Source organism: Suricata suricatta, chromosome 4 (assembly GCF_006229205.1).
Source record: "Suricata suricatta isolate VVHF042 chromosome 4, meerkat_22Aug2017_6uvM2_HiC, whole genome shotgun sequence".
Taxonomy (NCBI): Eukaryota; Metazoa; Chordata; class Mammalia; order Carnivora; family Herpestidae; genus Suricata; species Suricata suricatta.
Genome location: NC_043703.1, coordinates 62988911 through 63011340, shown reverse-complemented (window position 1 = coordinate 63011340; position 22430 = coordinate 62988911). Strand labels below are relative to the sequence as shown.

Here is a 22430-nt window from a genome sequence, read left to right as displayed (position 1 = left end):
TTGAGAGAGAGTGAACTCACTTGCACAAGTGGGGAAGAGAGGCAGAGGGAAGGAGAGAATCTTACGCTCAGAGCAGAGCCCAGCGGAAGACTTGATCCCATGACCGTGGGATCAAAGATTACACTTTAAAAACGAATTCCAGATTTATTTTTTTAGGGAAAAGTTTTTTAAAAGGCAAGATAGTCTGGCAGAAAGAGAGTACATGGAAAAAGTTTTCTATGATGAATTTTCGGAGCTATTCAATATCCATAGCCCATATCCTTTTAAGTCAATACAGTTAATTATTTTTATCAACCACTTTTCTTTGACACCTACATTGTCATACAAGTCAATTGAACTTCAGTACTCTAGGAAAATAAGAATGGATAAAGCTTCTGAATACCGAAAACAAATGAACACAATTCACCAATGATTACCACTGCATGGTGTGCAGCTTAGATCTCTTAGTCTATTTATTTATTTACTTTCAAATGTTTTTATTTAACCACTTTTTTTGAGAGAGAGAGCGAGCGAGCAAGCATGAGTAGAGAGAGGCAGAGAGAGAGAGAGAGAGAGAGAGAGAGAGAGAGGAAGCAGAGAATCTCAAGAAAGCTCCGTCCTATTAGCACAGAGCCCGATGCGGACATTGATTCTTATAGACTTTCACTATTCCACCTCCCTGTTTCTACTTCCTTTTGTTCTGGGAGGTGGTGGGGTATCACTTTAAGAACATGTACTCAGGGGGGTCACACTTGGGCTTGAAGGTGAGTGAGCCAAAACAAGGAATTTATCTCTGAGGTTTTTTCCCATCCCCATATTTTTTTTTTATTCAGCAAGGTAAAGATAAACTAACTGGATGTTTTTGAAGATTAAATTAGATAAGATTTAAAACATCTGTCACTGACTAATGCTAACTAATTCCCATCCTTTTTCCATTTTCCCCCTTTTAGATTAACAACATGATTTATTGCAGTTTTTAAAAAAATGTTTGATTCACAAAACTTGCGGATAATTTGGCACATATTAGGATTACCCCAGAGGAAGTAAAAGAAGATGCAGTTGTCTCTCTTTGTGTGATTTACATGGAATTTCATGCTTGAGGACAGCATTTTATTTAGGTAAAGAGTTGAATGCTTTTAACCTAGGCAATAGAGGTTTGAAAGTAAGAAATTTGCATTTAAGTAATAGGGTAAGGAGATAGTTTTAATAAATATGGATAAATGTAACACAAATTCTATAGGCGGTAATTTTTGTTTTATTTAGACTCTTTTTTTAGAGCAATTTAAGCATCACAAAAACTTGAGAGGAATGTACAGAGATTTCCTGTATATCCTCCTACCCCTCACATGCATTAGCAACGTTATCAACATCCCCATGGAGAGTGGGGCATTGTTACAATTGATTAACCTACACTGATACATAACGATCACCTAGAGCCCATGGTTGGCATTACTGTTTACTCCAGGTGTTGTACATTTTACAAGTTTGGACAAATGTTTAATGACATTTTCCCATCATTATAGTTTCATAGAGAGTATTTTAACTACCCTAAAAATCTTCTGTTCTTTGCCTCTTTATCCCTCCCTCCCCTGATCCCACCACCTCAGCTTTGGCAACTACTAATCTTTTTACTGTTTCCATAGTTTTGCTTCTTCCAGAATATCATATAGTTGGAATCATAGTGTATATAGCCTTTTAAGATCGGCTGTTTCATTTGGTAATATTTAAGGTTTCTCTAACTCCTTATCTCTAATGCCTTGATAGCTCATTTCTATTATCACTGAATAAATCATAAGTATTGAAATATCTGGATGTACCGTAACTTATTTATCCATTCACCTACTGAAGGACATCTGAATTATGAATTAGGGCAATTATGAATAAAGCTGCCATAAACATTTTTGTGCGGGATTTGGTATGTACATGAGTTTTCTTTTTTTTTTTTAAATAAAATTAACGTTTATTTTTGAGAGACAGAGCATGAGTGGGGGAAGGGCAGAGAGAGAGAGGGAGACACATTTACACGCATGCACACACACACACACACACACACACACACACACACACACACATCTCACCCCACTTGGGTGAAGATCATCTGAGTTTCTGAGCTGTCAGCCCAGAGCTCCACAAGGGGCTTGAATTATGAACCATGAGATCATGGCCTGAGGGGAAGTAAGCGCTTAACTGACTGAGCCACCCAGGCATGCTGGGATATATAAGTTTTCAATTCCTTTGTATAGAAGTCAAGGAGTGAGCTTGCTGGATTGTATGGTAAGAATATGTTTAGTTTTGTAAGAAACCGTCAAACTGTTTTCCAAAATAACCTACTCTTTTGCATTCCTACCAGCAATGAATGAGAGCTCCTGTTGCTTCCCATTCTTGCTAGCATTTGCTGTCAATGTTCTAGTTTTTAGACCATCTAATAAGTGTGTAGTGAGTGATCTTTTTCGAGGTTCTGAAAGTTTTATGAACATCTCTGCATGATACTGGATTTTTGGAGTGACCCCCGTGAATTTTCCTTTGTGGGTTTCTGTTTCATGAATCTTAGCTTCCAGGGCCAATTTAAAGTATATTTATTAAGTGGCTCCATATACATGGCAGAGGCTGCAGAAACCAGGGATGAATAAAACACACTTTTTGCCCTGAAATGGCTTATCATCTACTAGGTAGAATGCCAAGAATGTCTAGAGATGAAGGCAAAACATAAGCAACAACATGGGGGGCGTCTTAAGAATGTTATTTGAGTACAGGGAAGGAAAACGTAATATTGTGCAAAAGACAGAACCAGTAGCACCCTTCCAACAGGGAAGGGGATTTCAGACTGGACGAGAAAGAATCATGGGACCCTAACAGTCAGCTGCACAGACGTTCAGGGGTACAGAAGATTGGAATACAGTGAGCAAAAATACGCCGGCGCTGGAGGTGAGACACGTGAAGGGGACTTCCACCAGTGCAGCTGCAGTGCGCTCTGATAACAGGAGTGTAAGGATTAGGTCAGGTTGGAAAGTCAGCATGGGGTTTCTAAGCAGACCCTTAGAAGGCACAGCAAATTCAGTAGTTGGTAGGCACCGGGGTTTTTGACTAGTTACATGTGATGAAAGCTGAACTTCTATGCTAATTACCTGGCAGCAGTATTTTTTAAAATTTGTTAATGTTTATTTACTTTTGAGAGAGGGAGAGAAAGAGTGAGCGAGAGAGCAAGCAGGTGAGGGTAAGAGAGAGAGAGACACAGATTCCGAAGCAGGCTCCAGCTCTGAGTTGTCAGCACAGAGCCCCACTAGGGGCTTGAACCCACCAACCATGAGATCATGACCTGAGCCACAGTGGGACGCTTAACCTACTGAGCCACTCAGGCACCCTGTGGCAGCAGTATGAAGTAGGAAAGGTCAGTTTGAAAGAATCAGTGGATGAGATATTAGTAGGGATGCTATTACCAGAATGTAACTGGTGTGCTCTAAAATAGTGAGCAGTGTGAAAGGAAAGAAAAGGGCAGAAAGAATCACAAAGGGATAGAGAAAGCTGGGAGCGCACAGAAGCCTGGAGGGTTGGTGGTGGAGGTGGGAGCATGATGACAAAGATTTTTAGCCTAGTTTCTAAAATGTTGGTGCTACTAAAAAATAACAACGGAGTCACCTGGGTGGCTTAGTCAGTTAAGCATCAGACTCTTGGTTTCGACTCAGATCCTGATCTCATGATTTCATGATTTGTGAGTTTGAGCCCCGCTTTGGACTCTGTGCTGATGTTGTGGAGCCTACTTGGGATTCTCTCTTTCTCTCTCTCTTCCTCTCTCTCTCTGCCCTCCCCTGCTAATGTTCTCTCATTCTTTTAAAATAAATAAGCCTAAAAAATAAATTTCAATATATGACAATTAACACATAGGTATTAGGAACAGACATATTATTTCTTAGAACCAAAGAAAGAGCTGGTCTAGTCTCATGGCCTCATTTATAAGTAAAGGGACCAAGGCCCACAGAGTCAAGCAAGTGACCAAATACCACGGTGTTCTGGTGGTGCCAGTTCTAGAATCTCGAGCTAGAATTCATTCTCTCTGCTCTCTATCAACTGGACACAAAGACACTTGAACACATCTGCTATGTATTTTATGATTTTGCCTCCTTCTCTCAAAACATCTTGATTTGAGGGCCCACACCATTAACACACCGGATCCATAATTACTTGAATAAAACTTAATAACCACAGAATGCATGGTATGTGTTGTATTAGTTTCTCAGGGCCACCATACAGAGTGCCACAAACTGTGTGGCTTAAACCAACAGAAATTTGTGGTCTCGCCATTCTGGTGGCAAGAAGTCGCAAGTCAAGATGTTGGCAGGGAAATGTTCCCTCTGAGGCAGGGCAGAAGAAAGGACGTCTCTCCTTCCTAGTTTTCCTGGGGACTATCAATCCTTGGTGTGTTCTGGTGTGCAGCTGATAAGCCCAATCTCTGCTTCTGTCTTCATGAGGTGCTCTGCCTGCGTCTGTGTGTCTTCACATGGTCGTGTTCTTACCAGGACTCGACTCCAACATGACGTTATCTTAACCTGACTAATTACATCAGCAACGACACTATTCCAAACAAAGTCACATTCTGAGGTAGTGGAGTTTAGGACTTCAATGTATCTGTTTTCAGAGACACAGTTCAACCCATAATGTATGAATATATGTTCTTTTTGCAAGAAACATAATGATTATTTGGGCAATTAGTGACATTATTAACTATAATACAGTAGAACTACCACCACCAACACCTAGCATGTTTGTTGGGTTTTTGTTGGGTGAGGATCAGCTGAGTTTCCAAAGAATTTACTCTCACAGGGGAAGGTATCACATCTTATAATCTTATAAATATCACTGGAAATGACTGAGATCAGACCTGACCAATTTGTGTTCATCAAAACAGTGTAATATGTTGGAGAAAGTCCTGCGTTTTAAGTTAGCAGTTTTCTCTGCAAATTATGTCAGGAATCTGGCGCCACGTACAGAATGTTCCTTGGCAGGGCGGCTTGCCACACGGTGCCCAAGGCGCACCTGTGCGCCATATCAGCGTAACTCACAGTTTGCAGCTTCCCCTTGATTTGTTAGGACAAGATAAAGGCACAATGTGGATCACAGAACTAATGGTAAAGGAGAAGACCAAAGAAACCGCTGCTGTTGCGAGCACACCCCTCCTGTCCACACAAGTGGCAGGTTGCCCCAGAGCAGGAGGGCTTTGCAGTTGAGAAAGAAAGGGCCCTGGGGAATGGGCTGTGACATGTTCTCACTCTTCATCCCAGTCCTCTCCGCGTCCACCGCCCGGGGTGTCATGTGGCTGCTCCCCAGCAGACAGTTGTCACTGCTGGTCTCTCTCATTTCCAGCCTGGTTTTGGTCTAGCACTGATTTCAAGCCCATGAATTATGCCTTTTATTCTTTGCTTTGCTTCGTGAATCCCTTAGGGGACGCGACCTGCTGTGCTCTTTTCCTTTTAAAAACGAGTAAAAAGGCAAGGTGCTGTTCCAAGATGTGATCCCTTTTTTAAAATTGCATTTTGGCTCATTTACAGAGGGAGCTACATATTATTTCTCTAAGCACACTTTCTGAGCATATAAAAATGAACAATGTAACGTGCTTGAATGTCACCTTGTGAAACCAAATATTCAGAGTTTTACTCTTGAAATACCAAGAATATCAGCAATTCATTCCTCTACATACCTGCCGGGGAAAGAAAACTTAGTTAAAGGGCCTCAACAGCAGATTTTGCAACAGTAAATTAGGTGTTGAGAGGGACTCATGGATGAATACTATCTGATCTTTAAGATTTGTAGTTAGGTCTCCGAAAAGTCATGAGCAAGGAACAATACCTTCTGATGAATTACCACTAAAAACACAGTCCAAAAGGCATGTGCTGTTAGCATTTGTCCTTTTGTGATGCGAGCTGGTGCTTATCCATTCGCTGGTTCTAATTCCTCTGCAGCCACGTAACTGAGTGTATTCCTGTGGCGACTGGTCACACATGAGTATTCCATCTGTGGTCCTGGAGCTGAGTGATGCTAACTCACCCTACCAGGCACGGTGTGCCATGTTTCCCTCACTATGTTGTGCTCAAGAGAAAACCAGAAATTGGGAAACATAAGTCAAAGCAAGTTAAAATCACTCTTTATAAATTTGTCAAAAGCCTTCACATGTCTTAGTTTAGCATCTTGACCTATTAACCTAAGCATTCCATTAAAAAAAATTTTTTTTACTGTCTTTATTTGAGAGAGAGAGAGAGAGAGAGAGAGAGAGAGAGAGAGAGAGAGAGAGAGCGCATAAGCAAGGGAGGGTCAGAGAGAGAGGGAGACACAGAATCTGAAACAGGCCCCAGGCTCTGAGCTAGCTGTCAGCACAGAGCCCCATGCGAGGCTCGAACCCACGAACCGTGAGATCATGACCTGAGCCACCCAGGCACCCTAACCATTCCATTTTAGAAACCTGGTCCATGGCATTGAAATGTTTTGTATTAATTAAACATTTTGGCATTAACATCTTTTTACTTAAAACATTTTTTTTAATGTTGATTTATTTTTGAGAGAGAGAGAGAGAGACAGCATGCCAGTGGGGGAGGGGGAGAGAGAGAGAGGAAAACAGAATCTGAAGCAGGCTCCAAGCTCGGAGCTGTCAGCACAGAGCCTGACACGGATCTCGGATCTCAAATCCATGAACTGCGAGAACCTGAGCAGAAGTCAGACACTTAACCGAATGAGCCACCCAGGTGCCCCAACATCTCTTAACTTTCAGTAAATGATCTGGACCTCTTCAGCAATGAGTACAAAAGTTTATGCTGTTTTTGTTTGAAAATCTGTGCTGGAAACCAATACTTTCTTTAAGAGGAGTTTCTAATTAAAATTACAAAGAAATGCTTGTTAAAATAGAGATTCCTGATGATTCTAGCACTCACTAAAGTCTAAGAACTCGTGTTTTAATATGGAGAAGGGTATTTGCTGATAAAATGGAGTGAAGCTAAAACATAGATAAGTGGTAATATCAAAACTCAAAAGCTACAGCAAGTTTCATATTTTGTTGATTCCTCTATAGGCTGCCCCTTCGGTAGGATTTCATCATTTCCCAGAGACAAGCCATTTCTCAATAGTGGGGTTTTCTTCCTACAGTAAAGGTTTTACCCAATAGAGTATTTCTGCTTCATTTATGTTATCCCCATAAAGCATTCCAAATGAAAGGTTAATTTATCTGGAACTCCCAATCACCTATAAAAGGAAGTCCAAAGTTAAAAAAAAGTTAATGAGTTTTCAGCACTACCTCTATCAGTATTACCGGGAAGCCATAAATAGCAAGATAAGATCACCCCTGATGGGCTCCTGGAGAGTGGCCAGTGCAGCTAGCCTGGAGAGCGCTGGCTTCAGGCTCTGCCTGGGCATGTGAAGGGGAGGAGCACTGGCGTGACATTCAGGCAGCTGCTGGGTGACAAACGTAGGTAAGTGAATCACAAGTTGGGAAGTTTCGAGCAAATGCCTCAAAGAATGTATAAACTCTACCTCCAGTTTAGCTTCAAATTTCTGTCTCAAAAATGTGGCCTAACTATAAGCCAGTTGCGATGTAAACAGAAGGTAAGCCAGCCTGTGAAACACAGGAATCTTAGGGGCAGCAGAAAACAATGACAGGATAGCAACAGCTGTTGAGAAAAATGAAAATGAAAAGATGAATACACAACATGGAAGGTATCGTTGGATTATCATTAGATTTTTCAGGGAATCAAGAGAGTGACTAAAAGCACATTGGTTTGGGAAACAAAAGAGCCAGGTTTCCCCCCAGTTGTTACCAAGGGACCCTAAAACACCTGGCAAGGTAGATAAGTTCTATTTGAAAGGAAACGGTTGAGCTAAATGATTTCTAAGGTCCCTTTGAAGTGTAATTGATATTCTAACTCATGCCTTAGTTATACAGACTGTCACTGATGCATCAACATCACCTTTTAATTAATGGAAACGTGTATATCTTCTTGTCTTCACTTGTCTGTACTAATGAACTGTCAGGGAGATTAACCAAATTGAAACAAATTCACAGCAAAATCAATTACTTTTTGACATTATTTTCTCATTTAACTCTTCTATTAATGTTGCCCAACCTCCAACCTTCTTAATTTACCTTTCCTTTATCTCATATTTTTCTTCATCAATGATTCATATTTACTTCCATCTAAAATCTAAATGTATATTTTGCAGACCAAAATATTATGTCCTTCCCATTCTGGACATGCAATCTACGTAAAAATAAGTTTATAGCCCTGAGTTTGATTAGGCTGATGCTTACCCAAAACCTTAGCTTGGTGAAGAAGAGGCAAGATTGAGAGTGAGATGAAGGTGCAAAAGAGACATGATTCACAATATTTATTTAGTTTGTCATAAATTCCTAAAGCACAAAAATATCTATCACCAAAGGTTTGTAAGATCTACATGGCTGAGGAAAGGAATGGCTTGAAGTCACACAGTTAATTGTGAATTCTCTTTCTGTGCATCAACTTAGATCAAAGTAGTCAAATTTAGAGATATAGACATAAAAGGAAATTTGTGTTTTTTTGAGACCAGTAATGTATAGAAAGGATCACATTTTAATTTATGCCATTTACCCTCTCCCTCTGAAAGGTGGGCCCAGGAAGTCTTTTTAAGTCTAAATACTCCTATGACAGACAACATAAGACAATATTAATCATTTATATATTTCAAGGGATTGATTAAATAAACTTCTGAAGAATTTAAAATATGATGTGAAAAAAGGACAAGTGTATTTTGATGTGGAAAAGAGTAAGCTGGAGTTTGGTTTCCCTGAAACCTTTTTCTGTTTATCTCAAGGAAAACAGTATTTCTTACAATGTTGTCCTAGCATCTTGCATGTCACATATTGTAATATTAAATATATTATATAACACATACTATTGAAATGTGTTCTCATACTTGTACCTCCCATATTAGAAATGATGAGCTCATGCCTTTGAACCTAATCCTACCCCCAATCCCTAGCTCAGTTAATGGCTGGCACATGGAATATGTGAAATAATTACTTATTAGAACTCAGGCATTATGTTTATTTTGCAACCATTTAAAAATAACTTAAACCTATTTTTTAACATAAATCAAACATCTGGAGTAAAATAATTTTACTCTTTCTAAAGTCAGTGGTAAAATCTATCAGTACGAGTATTGCAACATAATGCTTCATCATAATTGGACTTCTAAGACCATATTTGGTTTCTAAGATCAGATATATGTCAAACTTTAGTCCTCCAAGTTCATGGGGTAGGAATTTATTATAAAAGAATATAACTACGTCCCAAAATCACCTATTTGCTATATTCTCTTGCTAGTCAATTTCATCCTTACAATTATAAACATGACTGGGGTGCCTGGGTGGCTCAGTCAGTGGAGCATCTGACTCAGCTCAGGTCATGATCACGTGGTATGTGGTTCGAGCCCCACGTCGGGCTCTGTGCTGACCGCTCAGAGCCTGGAGCCTGCTTCGGATTCTGAGTCTTCCTCTCTCTCTGCCCCTCCCCTGCTTGTGATCTGTCTCTCTCTGTCTCTCAAAAATGAATAAATGTTAAAAAAAAAATGTGACTGACATGACAGCAAAATCAATGCCACTGGCAGTAGAGAAAGCCCCATTTGATGCTGAGAACAATGCTTATTAGGCAATGAAGTTAATGAGTGGGAAGGATCACTTAGGGCATGACTAACAGTCATAAACCATTTTAAATAAAACTATAAACAAACTTAAAATGTTAGTAACTAGTATTACTTGGTGATTCTAATATAAAGGCAGGTTAAATACTTCCAAAACAATTTCTCAAGCAAGTCAAAATAACTAATGAATGTTAGAGTATGGATTCTCAAAACATCACAATGAGAACTTTGAAAATTAGGAAATTAAGTGAGAAAGAAATGAAGAATAATTTGTCCCATGTCGGAGGTTTGGCTGGAACAGGGTCCTAAGTCCCTGCCTCTTCCGATGGAATCACTTGAACTCTTGCTTTCCAGTATGAAAGGAACTTCCAAAGGAGGTTTGGTCCTACACTGTACCAGGAGCATGGCTCTGAAAAGTCCAAAAGGTTTTGAGAAGCACAACATGCTGGCATTTATTTACTTTTTAATTTTTTTTTAGTGTTTATTTTTGAGAAAGAGAGAGAGAGAAAGAGAGGAAGAGGTGTAGAGAGAGAGGGAGACACAGAATCTGAAGACAGGCTCCAGGCTCCAAGCTGTCAGCATAGAGCCTGACGCAGGGCTCAAACCCACAGATCACGAGATCACGACCTGAGCTGAAGTGGGCTGCTTAACCCACTGAGCCACCCAGGTGCCCCATGTCTTGGTATTTAAAATGATTAGGAATAGATGCAAAATGAGCAAGTCAATGTATTCTGAAGTTCCTGTGCTGGAACATGGCACAGCATTTTAAAGTTTATAATATCCATCTAATTATTTAGTTGAGACATTGTTGTCAAGCATTATATGCTGTGTATCTGAGCCTATGTTGGGCACTAGGAATATGAGATGACCGAAACAGCCCCCTTCCCTTGTAATCCAGAGTAGACAATGAGGAAGTAAGGCCACAAATATCCAGTGATTGCAGTTCTGAGAAGAGCAGAAATTAGGGTAGCAAGAGACAGTGTGTTAGCTCCCCAAGCCTTGGCTGATGGGACCAGGAGAGGCCTGTGTCGGGTGCAGCTCTTACTAAAATAACAGGGACGCCTTCACTGGAGGAAACGGGTTTGGAGGGAAAAACTCATAATTTCTCAGTGTCTTAGATGTGATAGCTGTGCACCAAAAAGGCACCAAATGCAACCAGGAAAAACAAGAAGGTTAAAAATATCCAACAAGAACTACAAATATATGCAAATACACAATTAAAAAAGAAAAGATGAATACTAGCATGCTGTGTTCTTACCCCTATTGTTCCAAAACTTTCAGGCTTTCTTCTCATCTTTTTCTTGCACAGGTGTGTCCATATCCATTTGATCAGGTACCAGAGAGACTTGGGGCTCGGGATGACATTGAAGGGAGTGGGCAGAGTACCTCCTTCTTCGAAATAACTCATCCAAAGCTTTGTGCGAGCGAATTTCCATTCTATATCTGCATGGTCCTGAACAGGAGAATATGACAACTGCTGACAGATGTCTTAACTACTAAGGTGAGCTAAACCTCACAAAGAGCCTATAACCTGACTTGGAGCAGCTCTTGTAATATTAAACTGCTTATAAAAACAAGACTGACTCTTAGAGGTCGTCATCTAAACATTTCAGGTGATGGCTTACCCTGGTAAAGAGTCACAGCCATCTTGTCAGTTTTTGTCCTTCCTTCTTCCATGAAACAGACACCTAAAATAACTCCATGTTAAAGAGCCTGCAAAGATCAGTTACGACTTAATGATTTTCATTTCCTGTGCTGTAGGCTCACATTAGCACAAGTGCACTAGATTGTGGCCAAAAACAGGCCTTTATGTCTTCCCCAAGGCCTGGAATCCCTGTCTAGATGAGCATCACCTTCATGGATGCTCATCGCTTAGCCTCCTGGTGTTTCCAGGAAATGTCTTTGTTGGTATGTTTCTATGTGAATAATTCTTGTTCGCTTTTAGGCAACAGGCACAAATTCAGAGAGAAGCTCCTGTACCAAACATAGAATGGGGCCTCTGACAGTTCCGAACCCTGACATAACCTTGTCCAAATGGTACCAGAAAGGCATATGGTCTGGCTGCCTGCAACCCTTCATAATTTATTAATCACTCCAACTTATTAATCTCCTAGAAAAAAATCAAGAACATGTGTGGCAATTAGAGATAGGGCAGCCAGTCCCCTCTTAAATTAGCCACAAATCTGATTGAAGCAGAAAATCTGGGAAGTAGGAGGTGGTAGAAACTGGGCATATCAAAATAGTTTATTTTAACCCATTGATATTATAAGCTAGAACTCAGATTTTAGAGTAGGAGAATCACATCAGACAATGCTTCATTCTAATATTCCTAAGTGGCTATGTGCTAATGAATGCATGTGTTGCATATACATTCTACCCTGAGCAATAGAGATTTTCATCTAGACACTGGACAGCTTGTGCTTTCAACAGGAATCGGCATATCTAGAAAATGTGTGGCATTCACTGTGTGCTTCGGATATGTCTGACTGGATGGACTGACCAATAGACAGAAGCATAGAAGCTCCGGTTTCACCCCTCAGTCCTCTCCTCTTCCTCTCCTCGAGTTCTCTCTCCTTCTGTTTATTTCTAAACAAGTGTATAGATCCTGCATTAATGAAGAAAAGTATATATGTTTGCTGTAGTCATGGAGGATGGGAGTCAGTAGAATTAGCATAAGCTAATAAAAAAGCAGTCACTTTGATAAAGAGTTGCCTGTGAGTAGGTTCTGCTCCTTTTGATTCTTAAGGAGTCACAAATTAAGGATTATCCCGACCTCATTATGTTCTCTTACTGCTATTGCAAAGCAGACTCTTCCTGGGGTGCCTGTGTGGCTCACAGTTAAGTGTGCGATTCTTGGTTTTGGCTTAGACATGATCTCACGGTTCATGAGCTCAGGCCCCGAATCTGGCTCTGTGCTGACATGCGGAGCCTGCTTGGGATTCTGTCTCCCTCTTTCTCTGCCTCTCTCCTGCTCACTCTCTATCTCACTCTCAAAAATAAAGAAATAAACTTAAAAAGAAAAGCAAACTCTTTCTTTGTTCTTGATTTTGGATTCTGAAAGGGTCTACAACAAAATCTACAGGAGAAACACTGGCAGTGAGATGGTCTCTGCTGGTGATGACCAAAGCCACCTCTGTTATCCAGGTGAAAATTAAATAGTTGGCATAGTCATGCACCAAGGCGGCATTACCGGGGTGTTGGGAGCTGCACTTGTCTCAGGTTCTCAGTGCCTGCTCTCTTCCCATGTAGTTTTAGAGTTTAAGCTAAACAAAAACAGGGCTTTGAGGATCATTCTCACCTCTTTAAGAAATGATCTAGAAAGATAAACCCTAAAAGAAGTAAAAGAAAAAAGTCATTCTGTCCTTAAGTAATGTTCTCTTCTTGATGAAATCAATACATTTGATATTTTATATACAGCTTCTCTGTAGATAGCTTGATAATTAGAGTTTTTCTAATTTTTTTTTTGTGAGGGTGATCGGGAAATAGAATCCATGTCTCACAAATGCACTGACCAGAAGGATATAGAACTTCTAAGCAAATACATGGGGACTATCTTAAAAATACGCACTTGCAAGATGCTTAACGGAAGTCCCATAATTCGGATATTCACCTGCAAATCCTGGGACCTAGATATACCCGGTGCAAATACGTTGTGAGTCAGAAAATAAAAAAATCATCTGTTCTTATGTTTCATGTAGTTTTCCATCTGTGACAGGTGTCTTGCCCCACAGAAACAGTTTAAGTAAAATTCAGAATGCTGTTTCTCAAAACAACAATAATATCACTCCAGCAGTTTAGCAACAGATTCAAAGATACAATATAATTGTGTTAATTTAAGGAACAATTGATGGTTATAAATTATGCTTATAAAATGCTACTTGCCTCGGGTATAAATATGAAAGACTTAAGTGTATTTCACTCCAGTATGGGTTTGTTTAGTCACTATTGCTAATGGCCACCGGCATGTATGTAAGTTCAAGGGGATAAAGAACTTTGTCTTTCTCATTCATCGCTGTATTTCTAGTTCCTAGAATAGTACTTGGTGATAGAATAAGCTCTCAATAAGAATTAGCTGAATGACTGAATGAATGAGTGAACGAATAAGTAAACTAACTTTTTTAGATACTAGAGTTTCAAATAAACATCTATGGTATTGTGTACTCTGCTGTAGAATTCAGGGTTACTCTTTCCTTGCTTTTTCTGGATTTAAGAAACTGAAAATACTGTGGATTTTCCTCTCAGACCCCCCTCTAGGCTGGCTTTTGTATCTTGCCGGGCTGGCATAAGTTTGTTTATACCAAGATTGTAGGTTAAATGGGCAGAGACAATGCAAAATCCAAAAGGCGCTACATAAAGATGAGTCACTTGTATGTAATTCATACTTCCCCTAGTGCTTCCGTAGACAATGACTGCCTGGCAAGATAGATTTATTTTATTTTATAATCATCCATAATATGACAAAACTAGATTAGTATGTGGCCAAATATGGCATAATACTGTTTAGAAACTTCCAATTAACCATTTATATTATAATTCTGTTCTGTCCCATCAACAGTCAATTACAGGCTGTATTTCCTATGGTAAATAAGATAGAGTATGGCTAGGAACAACACATTCGAGGGGGAAATATTGAATTAAAATAATGTTATTTAACTTACAGCAATGAGTTGGTAAGAATTATTCATCATAGCTATTAACATGTTGAGTAGGACCACCAGAGAGATGACATTGTATGTCCCAAACATCGTGGCACCAACAAACTCAGTGAATTCATGCTGTGCTTTGACATTGGTCACATACAAATTGATGAGCCCAAATATTGACCAAAATAGGGACTGGAGTGTCTCAAATAACCTGTAAAGATAAAACGATACTAATAGCTATATTAATAGAACTATTATACAATAATATACAACAATAGAACTTGATTACTATTATGTATATTTGCTTAATGAAAAAAATAAATAAAAAGTATTGACAAATTAGAAAATTAAACTTAATAAAATTAAAGGAAATTGTTTCCATCATATAGCACAAATAGTATACTTAATTTTCCTAGTTATACATAATTTTCCCAAGAACTTTGAAAGATGTTTAGTTTCCCAGAGCAGGGACAACAAACTGACCCTCAGACTGTTTCTGTGGGGCTCAGGAGTTAAGAATGGCTTTTGCTTTTTCAAGTGGCTCGAAAAAAGAAATTCAAAAGAGCTACTTTGTGACACTTGAAAATTTTAGAAATTCACATTTCAATGTCCAACGATCAATAAAGTTTTATTGATATACAGCCATGCTCATTTATTGATGGATTGTCCATGGCTTCTTTTGTGTTGAAATGACAGAGGTGAGTAGTTGCAACAGAGAACATATGGCCCACATAATCTAAAATATTTGCTATCGTTTTCATAGAAAGCTTGCCAACTGGTGACCTAGGGCATTAAGTGATGTTTAATAAATGATATATCCTCAAGCTGAGTCTTTGAAAAAATGTCAATTCTGATTTTGCTTTTTGGTTGTAGAAGGATTGAAAATAATGTTATCATTGGATTTCCACAATTACACATAAAATTGTATATAGTGAATCCTGTAAGATGTCAAGTAATCAGCATGCTCAGATAATAAAATTAGCTATTTTTTGTTCTACTTCAGGGAACATTTAATTCATCCCTGCCAATGAATGAACTCTGATATTTTATTGAAAGTAAAGTTTTCTTAACTTAGTCCAAGAGCAGGGTAAGATGAAAAGTGTCTGAATCTAAATGAGGAACTGTTGGTTTCAGTGGGATGTGGTTGTAACATCTTAATATAATGTAATAAAAGATAACAGAACTATTAAACTCTTTGACAAATGGCTAAAATAAGACTCTAGTCACACATTATGTTGTAAAAATAAAAACAAAAACTATTCTCATATCTGGCATGGTGACTAAAAGTTTGGATGTCAGGGGTCAAGTGACCCAAGGAAAGCAAAGGGTTAATGGCCCAGACTGACATGAAGAAGGTGAGCCTGCACTATCAGATTTCCTCTCTATGAAAATTTATCTTAGCAATACCAAGAGAATGAGGTAGTTGCCAAAAGGGGCCGGAATGACAGAAGTTATGATGGAGAGTCAGGATCATTGGAATTATGAGAAGCCAAAGGTTTGAGACAGCACACACTAAGGAACAAAGGACTAAAGATAAATAATAAGCCATGTAATAATTAAACACTGAAGAAAATATGCACCGAGTAGATGACTCATGCTAACATTGGTTCTCTGAGTCAATGAACTTGTGGTCCAGTACTAATGTGATCTCCTGCCCTTCCTGAAGCCAGGCCTTGTTCTACATTCTGCCCTTGGTAAGATCAATCCTTGTTCAGAGGATCAAAGGGTTGTAATTCTGTACATGGTTCTTGGACCAAATTCCTGTACTTGCAACAATCCATGAATTTCTGGCCTGTATAACTAGGAGAAATTAAGGGTATTTTAATTGGCATTCAGGATTTATTTTCTTAAATTTATTTGTTTATTTAAAGTAAAAAGTTTTACATTTTTAATTGTATATAATTAATTCTTAATTATAGGATATGAAATGTAATTATGTATTGATTTGTTTTGCTATAGCTATTCAACAATGGAGCAAATTATCATAAAATGCTAAGGGGACTGATCTGATCTGCCTCAATCAGACTTTGCCTTGCCAGCAGGGATGTGCATGTGAGGAGTTGGCCATGTCTTAAAAGGCAACCCAGATGTCAGGTCCTGACACTATCAGGACAAGTTTCATCTAATTCATTAGCCCTAGGCAGAAACTACTCTGAAGTTATTCTTTGAAAATTTTCTCAGAAAATAAGTAAATTTGACCCAAGGCCATCAGTTCCTTATTTTTAGTAACTTTAAGGACAGTTTCTAAAATTAATGACTGTGTCATTAGGGTTCAATGTGAAATAACTGTCTTTTCTTTCTAAATGCTGTATATTCTCACTGTAAATATACAAACGTAATTCAGATGGTTTTCCCCTGACATTAGTAGACGTTCTGAGACAGAACTAGAAATTACATAATGTAAGTGCTGTAATCAATTATATAAAATGCCACATAAATCCCATGACAGTTGCTTTTTTAAATGTTCAAGTAGAAACAGTGCTGTAGAATAAATGGACTCTGATGGTTGAACAATACTGATTTGCTTCTGTCTAAATAAGAACTACTGATTATTAGAGGACATTAGCAAACCCTTTGGCAAAACATTTATGTAGATTTTTAATTAGACTTTGAAAGGGAGAAGATTCAAAATAAGATGACATTTTGTGATTAATTCTGGATTTCGTTTCTATTTTTATTTTCTTTTCCTTCCTTCAGTGAAATGAATCAGAAGTGAGATTTTCAGAAGAGTTCCACTTATCCAAAATATATACACTTAGAGATTAATTAAGACCATAGTATTAAGACCTCGGTGTTCCTTATTTCTATTATTATGTTAACTATTATTTTGTTATATGGATTTAAAAAAACAATCTAAGTTAACATTTAAAGCCACTGCTTCTAGGAATGTTTCCACAATTAGTGATTCCTAAGACTATTGATAGCAAGATTGCCCACTGATTGAAAAATCATTTGCTGCATTACATCTCAGACTGCTTTTATACAACAACTATTTTCCTAATTGTTTGGTGTGATAAGAACAGAAAGGTTTTGAGCACAATGCCACACTTAATAAAATAATACTTAGCTAAAATTGTAGTGACTAAAGCCTGGCAATGTCTATGGTTGATGCTACAACACTGCTTTCCTAAAGATAACATTTTTGTCTCTTGCTCTCTAAAGATATTTCTCAATTGCTACTTTAAAAATCAGCTTGTTCCCCAAGTAAATACTTACAACTAGAGAAAAAGAACAAGTAAAAAGGTAATGTTGGTTAAGGTTTTCCTCTATCTTTTGAAATAAAAATTATGAGGAAACAAATTAATATAAGACACATCTACATATCTTAGTCTTAGATTATAAGGAATAATGTAATATTAAAACAAATAATGTATGAGCTTAGTTGGCCAGTTCCAATTTTGAGGAATATACCTCCAATAAACGTAAAATGGTTCTTCTTAATGAGACCATATCTGTCACAAAGCCCATGCCTCCCTCTTCATAGGAGATTCCCTTAGCCAGAAACTATTAATTTAAAATTGTATGTAGAATAATTTCAGTGACTAAGTATTTTATCTTCTTTGGTATCATGCAATTCTTCCCATGTTAAAGAGAAAACAGCCAGGAAGCATGGGAAGAGCAGAAAAAAGTGTCCATTTGCTGGTGGGGAAATGAACAGAGAGACATAGAAGACACAGAGTAGTCTGTCTAAAGGGCAGTTGGACTTACAGATCTTGAGAAGAGAGATCTGTGCTGGTGATAGGAATATAGGAGTCATCCCGCAGACACATAGGGCTGCATCCATAAGCACAGATGGGTTTTCACAAAGATACTGTAAGATGGCCTGAGGACGGCCACTGAGGCAAGATCACTATTGATTGATTGATTAATTGATTGATTGATATTTCTTTTTTAACATTTATTCATTTTTGAAAGACAGAGACAGAGCATAAGCCAGGAGGGGGGGCGGGGTGGAGGCACAGAAAGAAAGGGAAACATAGAATCTGAAGCAGGCTCCAAGCCCAGAGCTGTCAGTTCAGAGCCCAACGCAGATCTCAAATTCATGGGTGGGGAGATAGTGACCTGGGCCAAAGTCAGACGCTTAACTAATAAGCCGTCCAGGCGCTCCGGCAAGTCATTGTTTAAAACAGTAACTGCAATATAATTATCAGAGAACAGTGAGAAAAATCAGAAGAGTAAAAGATGAAGTATAAAGGCATCGTAGTGTTGACGTTAAAGAAGGGCAAGATTTCAAAAGCAAACGTGTTAACAGGGTCACAGGATGCAGACACATTAAATGACCTTTAAAGAGATTAAGTATCCCTTGCCAGTGGGGATAAGGAGGCTCTAGACATTTTCTAGAGCAGTGTGAGTGGACTGACGGAGGCAGCAAGCAAATTGCAATTGGATGAAGAATGAATACGAAGAAAACAAGAGATCTTGTTCAGGCTTCTTTGAAGGGTTGTTTAGATAAAGGAAAGGAGAGAGACAGGGCTGGACACTAGTGGGAAACACAGGTTCAGAGTCTCAGCATACAGTTGTACCGTGAATGGAAGGAGTGACAGGGAGGACCCCTGTGAGATATGGACGGGAGACCATGCCCCCCCGCCACCCCCCCATAACGACAAACAGATGTAACAGCCGTTTTACAGTCAGATTCTATGGTGGGCCCTGTATTAGGTACGTTACATGAAGTATTATATCTTTTCATCCTCAAATGGAATAAGATCTCTGAGATAAAGGATAGTAAAAAAAAAAAACACGCTGAAATTTATGGAGTATTATACATTATAGAAAGAAATTATAAAAAGAAAATTGAGGACCAACAAAAGCAAAGAAGTAAGATATAGAACATGAGGCCCCAGGGCATCACTCACAATGATTGACCCTTTAAGTTGAAACAGAGTCATCAAGGGACAGGTACTTTGTACCTCCCTAGGACATTCTTTACATTCTAGTACATTCTAATACTAAGAGCTACTGCTGTTTTTCTTTTAGTTTTTGAATAATTTGTTGCCTGTAGGTTTACATTCCATTACCTGGAAAAATTTCAGGTAGAATACCTGATTTACTTTGGCTGAATGACTAGGGCCTATAATATGCAATTATCTGTTGCTTTTCATGATAATAAAAGACACCATTGTTATGGGTACGTTAAAATAATACGCAATCCAAGCAATTCAATATGTTTGCTTCTAGAATACAATTTATACTAGATATTTTGCCTTAGACTTCCAAAGCGATGCACTTCGACAGATCTTAAAATAAGTTCATAATATGTAAAATCATTTAGCATGAAACCAGTAATAGGGCAGTGTGATTCTTAGGGACTTGGGGATCCTAAGTTAGGATGGGGCTAACTTCAGATGAATCAGATGTCTGAGAAGGGACTGGATCTTGGAACAAAAGCTGCTCCCTGCAGTAAACACACCCTGAGAGGTAACTCAGTTCTAGGTGCTGTCTGGAAGTTCTTCCTGGAAGACAGAGCTTGGAATCAGAAGCCTATGGCAGCCCAGGGACATGGGGTGGTCTTGGCAAGCAATGCGTGTCCCTGCTTGTACCAGGGCACACAGTACACAGGAAAAATGGAGTTGTGAAAGCCACGGTGAGCAGAAGGGCTCTCCACCATAAATCCAGACACAGACAGCAGACAGTATCCAGGAAGTTTGTTAGAGGCTAGATTCTAGTCCTTGAGTGGGGAGGTTGGTGTGGTCTGATCCTTGTAAATCCCTACCCGTAATTGTCAGCAGCAAACTGCCGAGTTAAGGGACACAAAGGAGTGTGGAAAGATCTCAGATAGAAAAACTGAGACACAATTCAGGACCATACTAGTCACAGGGACATTGCTACAAGGGGTTTCATTGAATCCCTCCTGTCCAAGGTCAGAAAAGGGCCCGAGGAAGATGACAAGGCTGAATAAGATGGCCAAGCTGGACCGCTGCTGTCAAAGAGCAGAAGAGTCAAGGCTGGGAGCAAGGGAAGCTAGGATGACCTTTTGTTTTCTCTGTGACTCATGGTTTGTATCAAATCTATTTTGGAAAGGATCTGAGGAAGTTAAGGCTGAGATTAAACTTTTATGTGCAAAGAAGCAGATATTGATTAATTAAAATGGACTTTTAAATATTGGGATCAAAGATAAAACAGATGTAGAATTGAATCGACAAGATTATTTTAGCCATCAGGGACTTAGCTTATATGAAGTTTTAGAGTTCTTTTCTGACTTGAGAAATGACTGTACTCTCTTATTTTACATAAAATTCTATAATGGCCTGCGAATAGGGTCTGATTTTTAGCCCCTACAAAATAACCATGTATTCACTTGCAGTTCCTGTGTAGAGGGAAAGGACCTAGACCTCTTCATTCCTCTGCTGATGAACTCTTTTTCACAGTGGTGTGGCAATCATGGTGGGAAGGAAATGGACACAGGTATAGAGAAGTAAATTCTGTGAGGACTGTGTGAGCCTCAGACCTGTGGGCATGGGTCTGTGTTGTCAGCAAACCTGTGTGGGATCAGCAAGAGGTTGACACTGAATGAGCCTGTGGCTCATCAGGCGTAAGGGCACAGAGAATTTTGTGCGCATAAGTAGTGTGTGCGTAAGTGAGCCTGGGGTTCTTGTTTTGGATCATTTCTATATGCTTACATTTTTTATGTAGAGAATTAGAGAATGGAAGCACATGCAAAGGGATTTTCATATCTGGAAAACACAGAGGAAAGCTGAAAAAGTACTTGGATCTTCTCACATGATTGGTTTTACATATATTGTTTTTTAATGTGCTTGTAAGCTGCCAATAGGGCAGAGGTCTCCTCTTTATTATACATTTAAAAACCCAATATATAGCATTCCTTTATATGAGGTCACTTAAAAGACCATTTTACTAAGACTTAAAATAAATCTATTGGATATATATATATTTTTTAATGGCAGACAGATCCATTTGTATAGAAAGCCATGTTAATTCTGTTTTCCGCATTAAGCACAATTTCCTTTGCAACCACTTGTCATGGTTCAAATTCATAATGTAATACACTCTAAATTCCGCACAGCATTATCGATAGAAGTGTCTGTTCGACTTACGTTGAAAATGCGTTGTTCTGCTTTTCACACCGTATGCCTTTACAGCTTAACCCTTTTGTTTCTTCGTAATAGAAATACAATTGATTTAGGCCATTTGCAAATGCTAGCAACACAAGGCAGTATATGAATAGGAACTTCAAAATGTCCAGGAGCATTCTTCCCAGAGATATTTGCAGAGGCCCCAGGTGAGAATTTGCAGTAAACAATGAGATCAGGCGCAGGGAACTGAAGATGTTTGCGATGGCAAATAAAGCTTCTGCCACTAGAGTGGGATGCCACATGTCCCAAGATTCTCGTGGATTAAGGGCACTGTACTGGAGAGAAAAGAGAAAATCACACAAACACATACGTATATGACCATGTCAAGTTCAGGCCAGAATGCTTTCTCAGGTAGATCTAGCATCGTGGCCTACTGCCCTTCACGGTGGCTGAGGTCCGCCTTGATGGTGGAGCAATATTCACCTACGCAAAAATAGGAGTGTATTAAAGCAATTTGTAATTTAGAAGCTTTAATCAAAGTGACCTTCCTGGCCTGTCCTTGTCATTTGTAGTATTTATTAATATGTGAATTACATCTGACCTTGACCTTTCCAATGGAACTTTAAAAAAAGAAAAGGAAAATGTTACATAGAAAAAAAATCTGATTTTATAGGAGGAAAAGCAGCAGCATGATAACAAAGAAAGCTACATTATAAAGGAATACTACAAAATTTTGAACAAAACTATCAGTGGCTTTACTTACTGTATTTGACACATTTGCATAGTCTAGATGCATGCATGTAGTATACATATTACATATAAATGAGTGGAATTACTGGTCCATTGCCCTGGAAGTAGGAACGACCAATATGTGTATTAATGTTGGTGCTTTGTATCTATTATACCTAAATGCAGATAAAACCCAACTTGGAAGTCATCCTGGAAGTCAATGAATTGTTAATTTTTAAATATTTAATATGTAGGACATGTGATATTTATTTGAAGATTCCTTAATTAGATAAAATATGTGACTTGAGAAAAATATTTGCTACATTAAACTTTGGCCTGCAATTATTTAAAAAGTAAGACTTAGTCAATTAAAATGTCAGCTTTAAATTAT

At 38.7% G+C, this 22430-nt stretch overlaps 1 protein-coding gene across 6 annotated transcripts in view; it reads right to left on the bottom strand.

Moving 5' to 3' along the window:
- The window catches only part of TRPC4 (transient receptor potential cation channel subfamily C member 4), a 140706-nt gene that overhangs the window by 5632 nt on the left and 112644 nt on the right, over nt 1-22430 (bottom strand). For 4 of the 6 annotated variants that reach the window (XM_029938597.1, XM_029938599.1, XM_029938600.1 and 1 more), the window contains 3 exons: nt 21332-21645; nt 14292-14487; nt 10892-11086 (listed from right to left, as the gene is read on the bottom strand). In XM_029938597.1, the coding sequence (XP_029794457.1) occupies nt 10892-11086; nt 14292-14487; nt 21332-21645 (705 nt within the window). Of the gene's footprint in view, nt 1-10876; nt 11087-14291; nt 14488-21331; nt 21646-22430 lie in introns of all 6 variants that reach the window. The other 2 variants (XM_029938598.1, XM_029938601.1) reach the window with 2 other exon arrangements.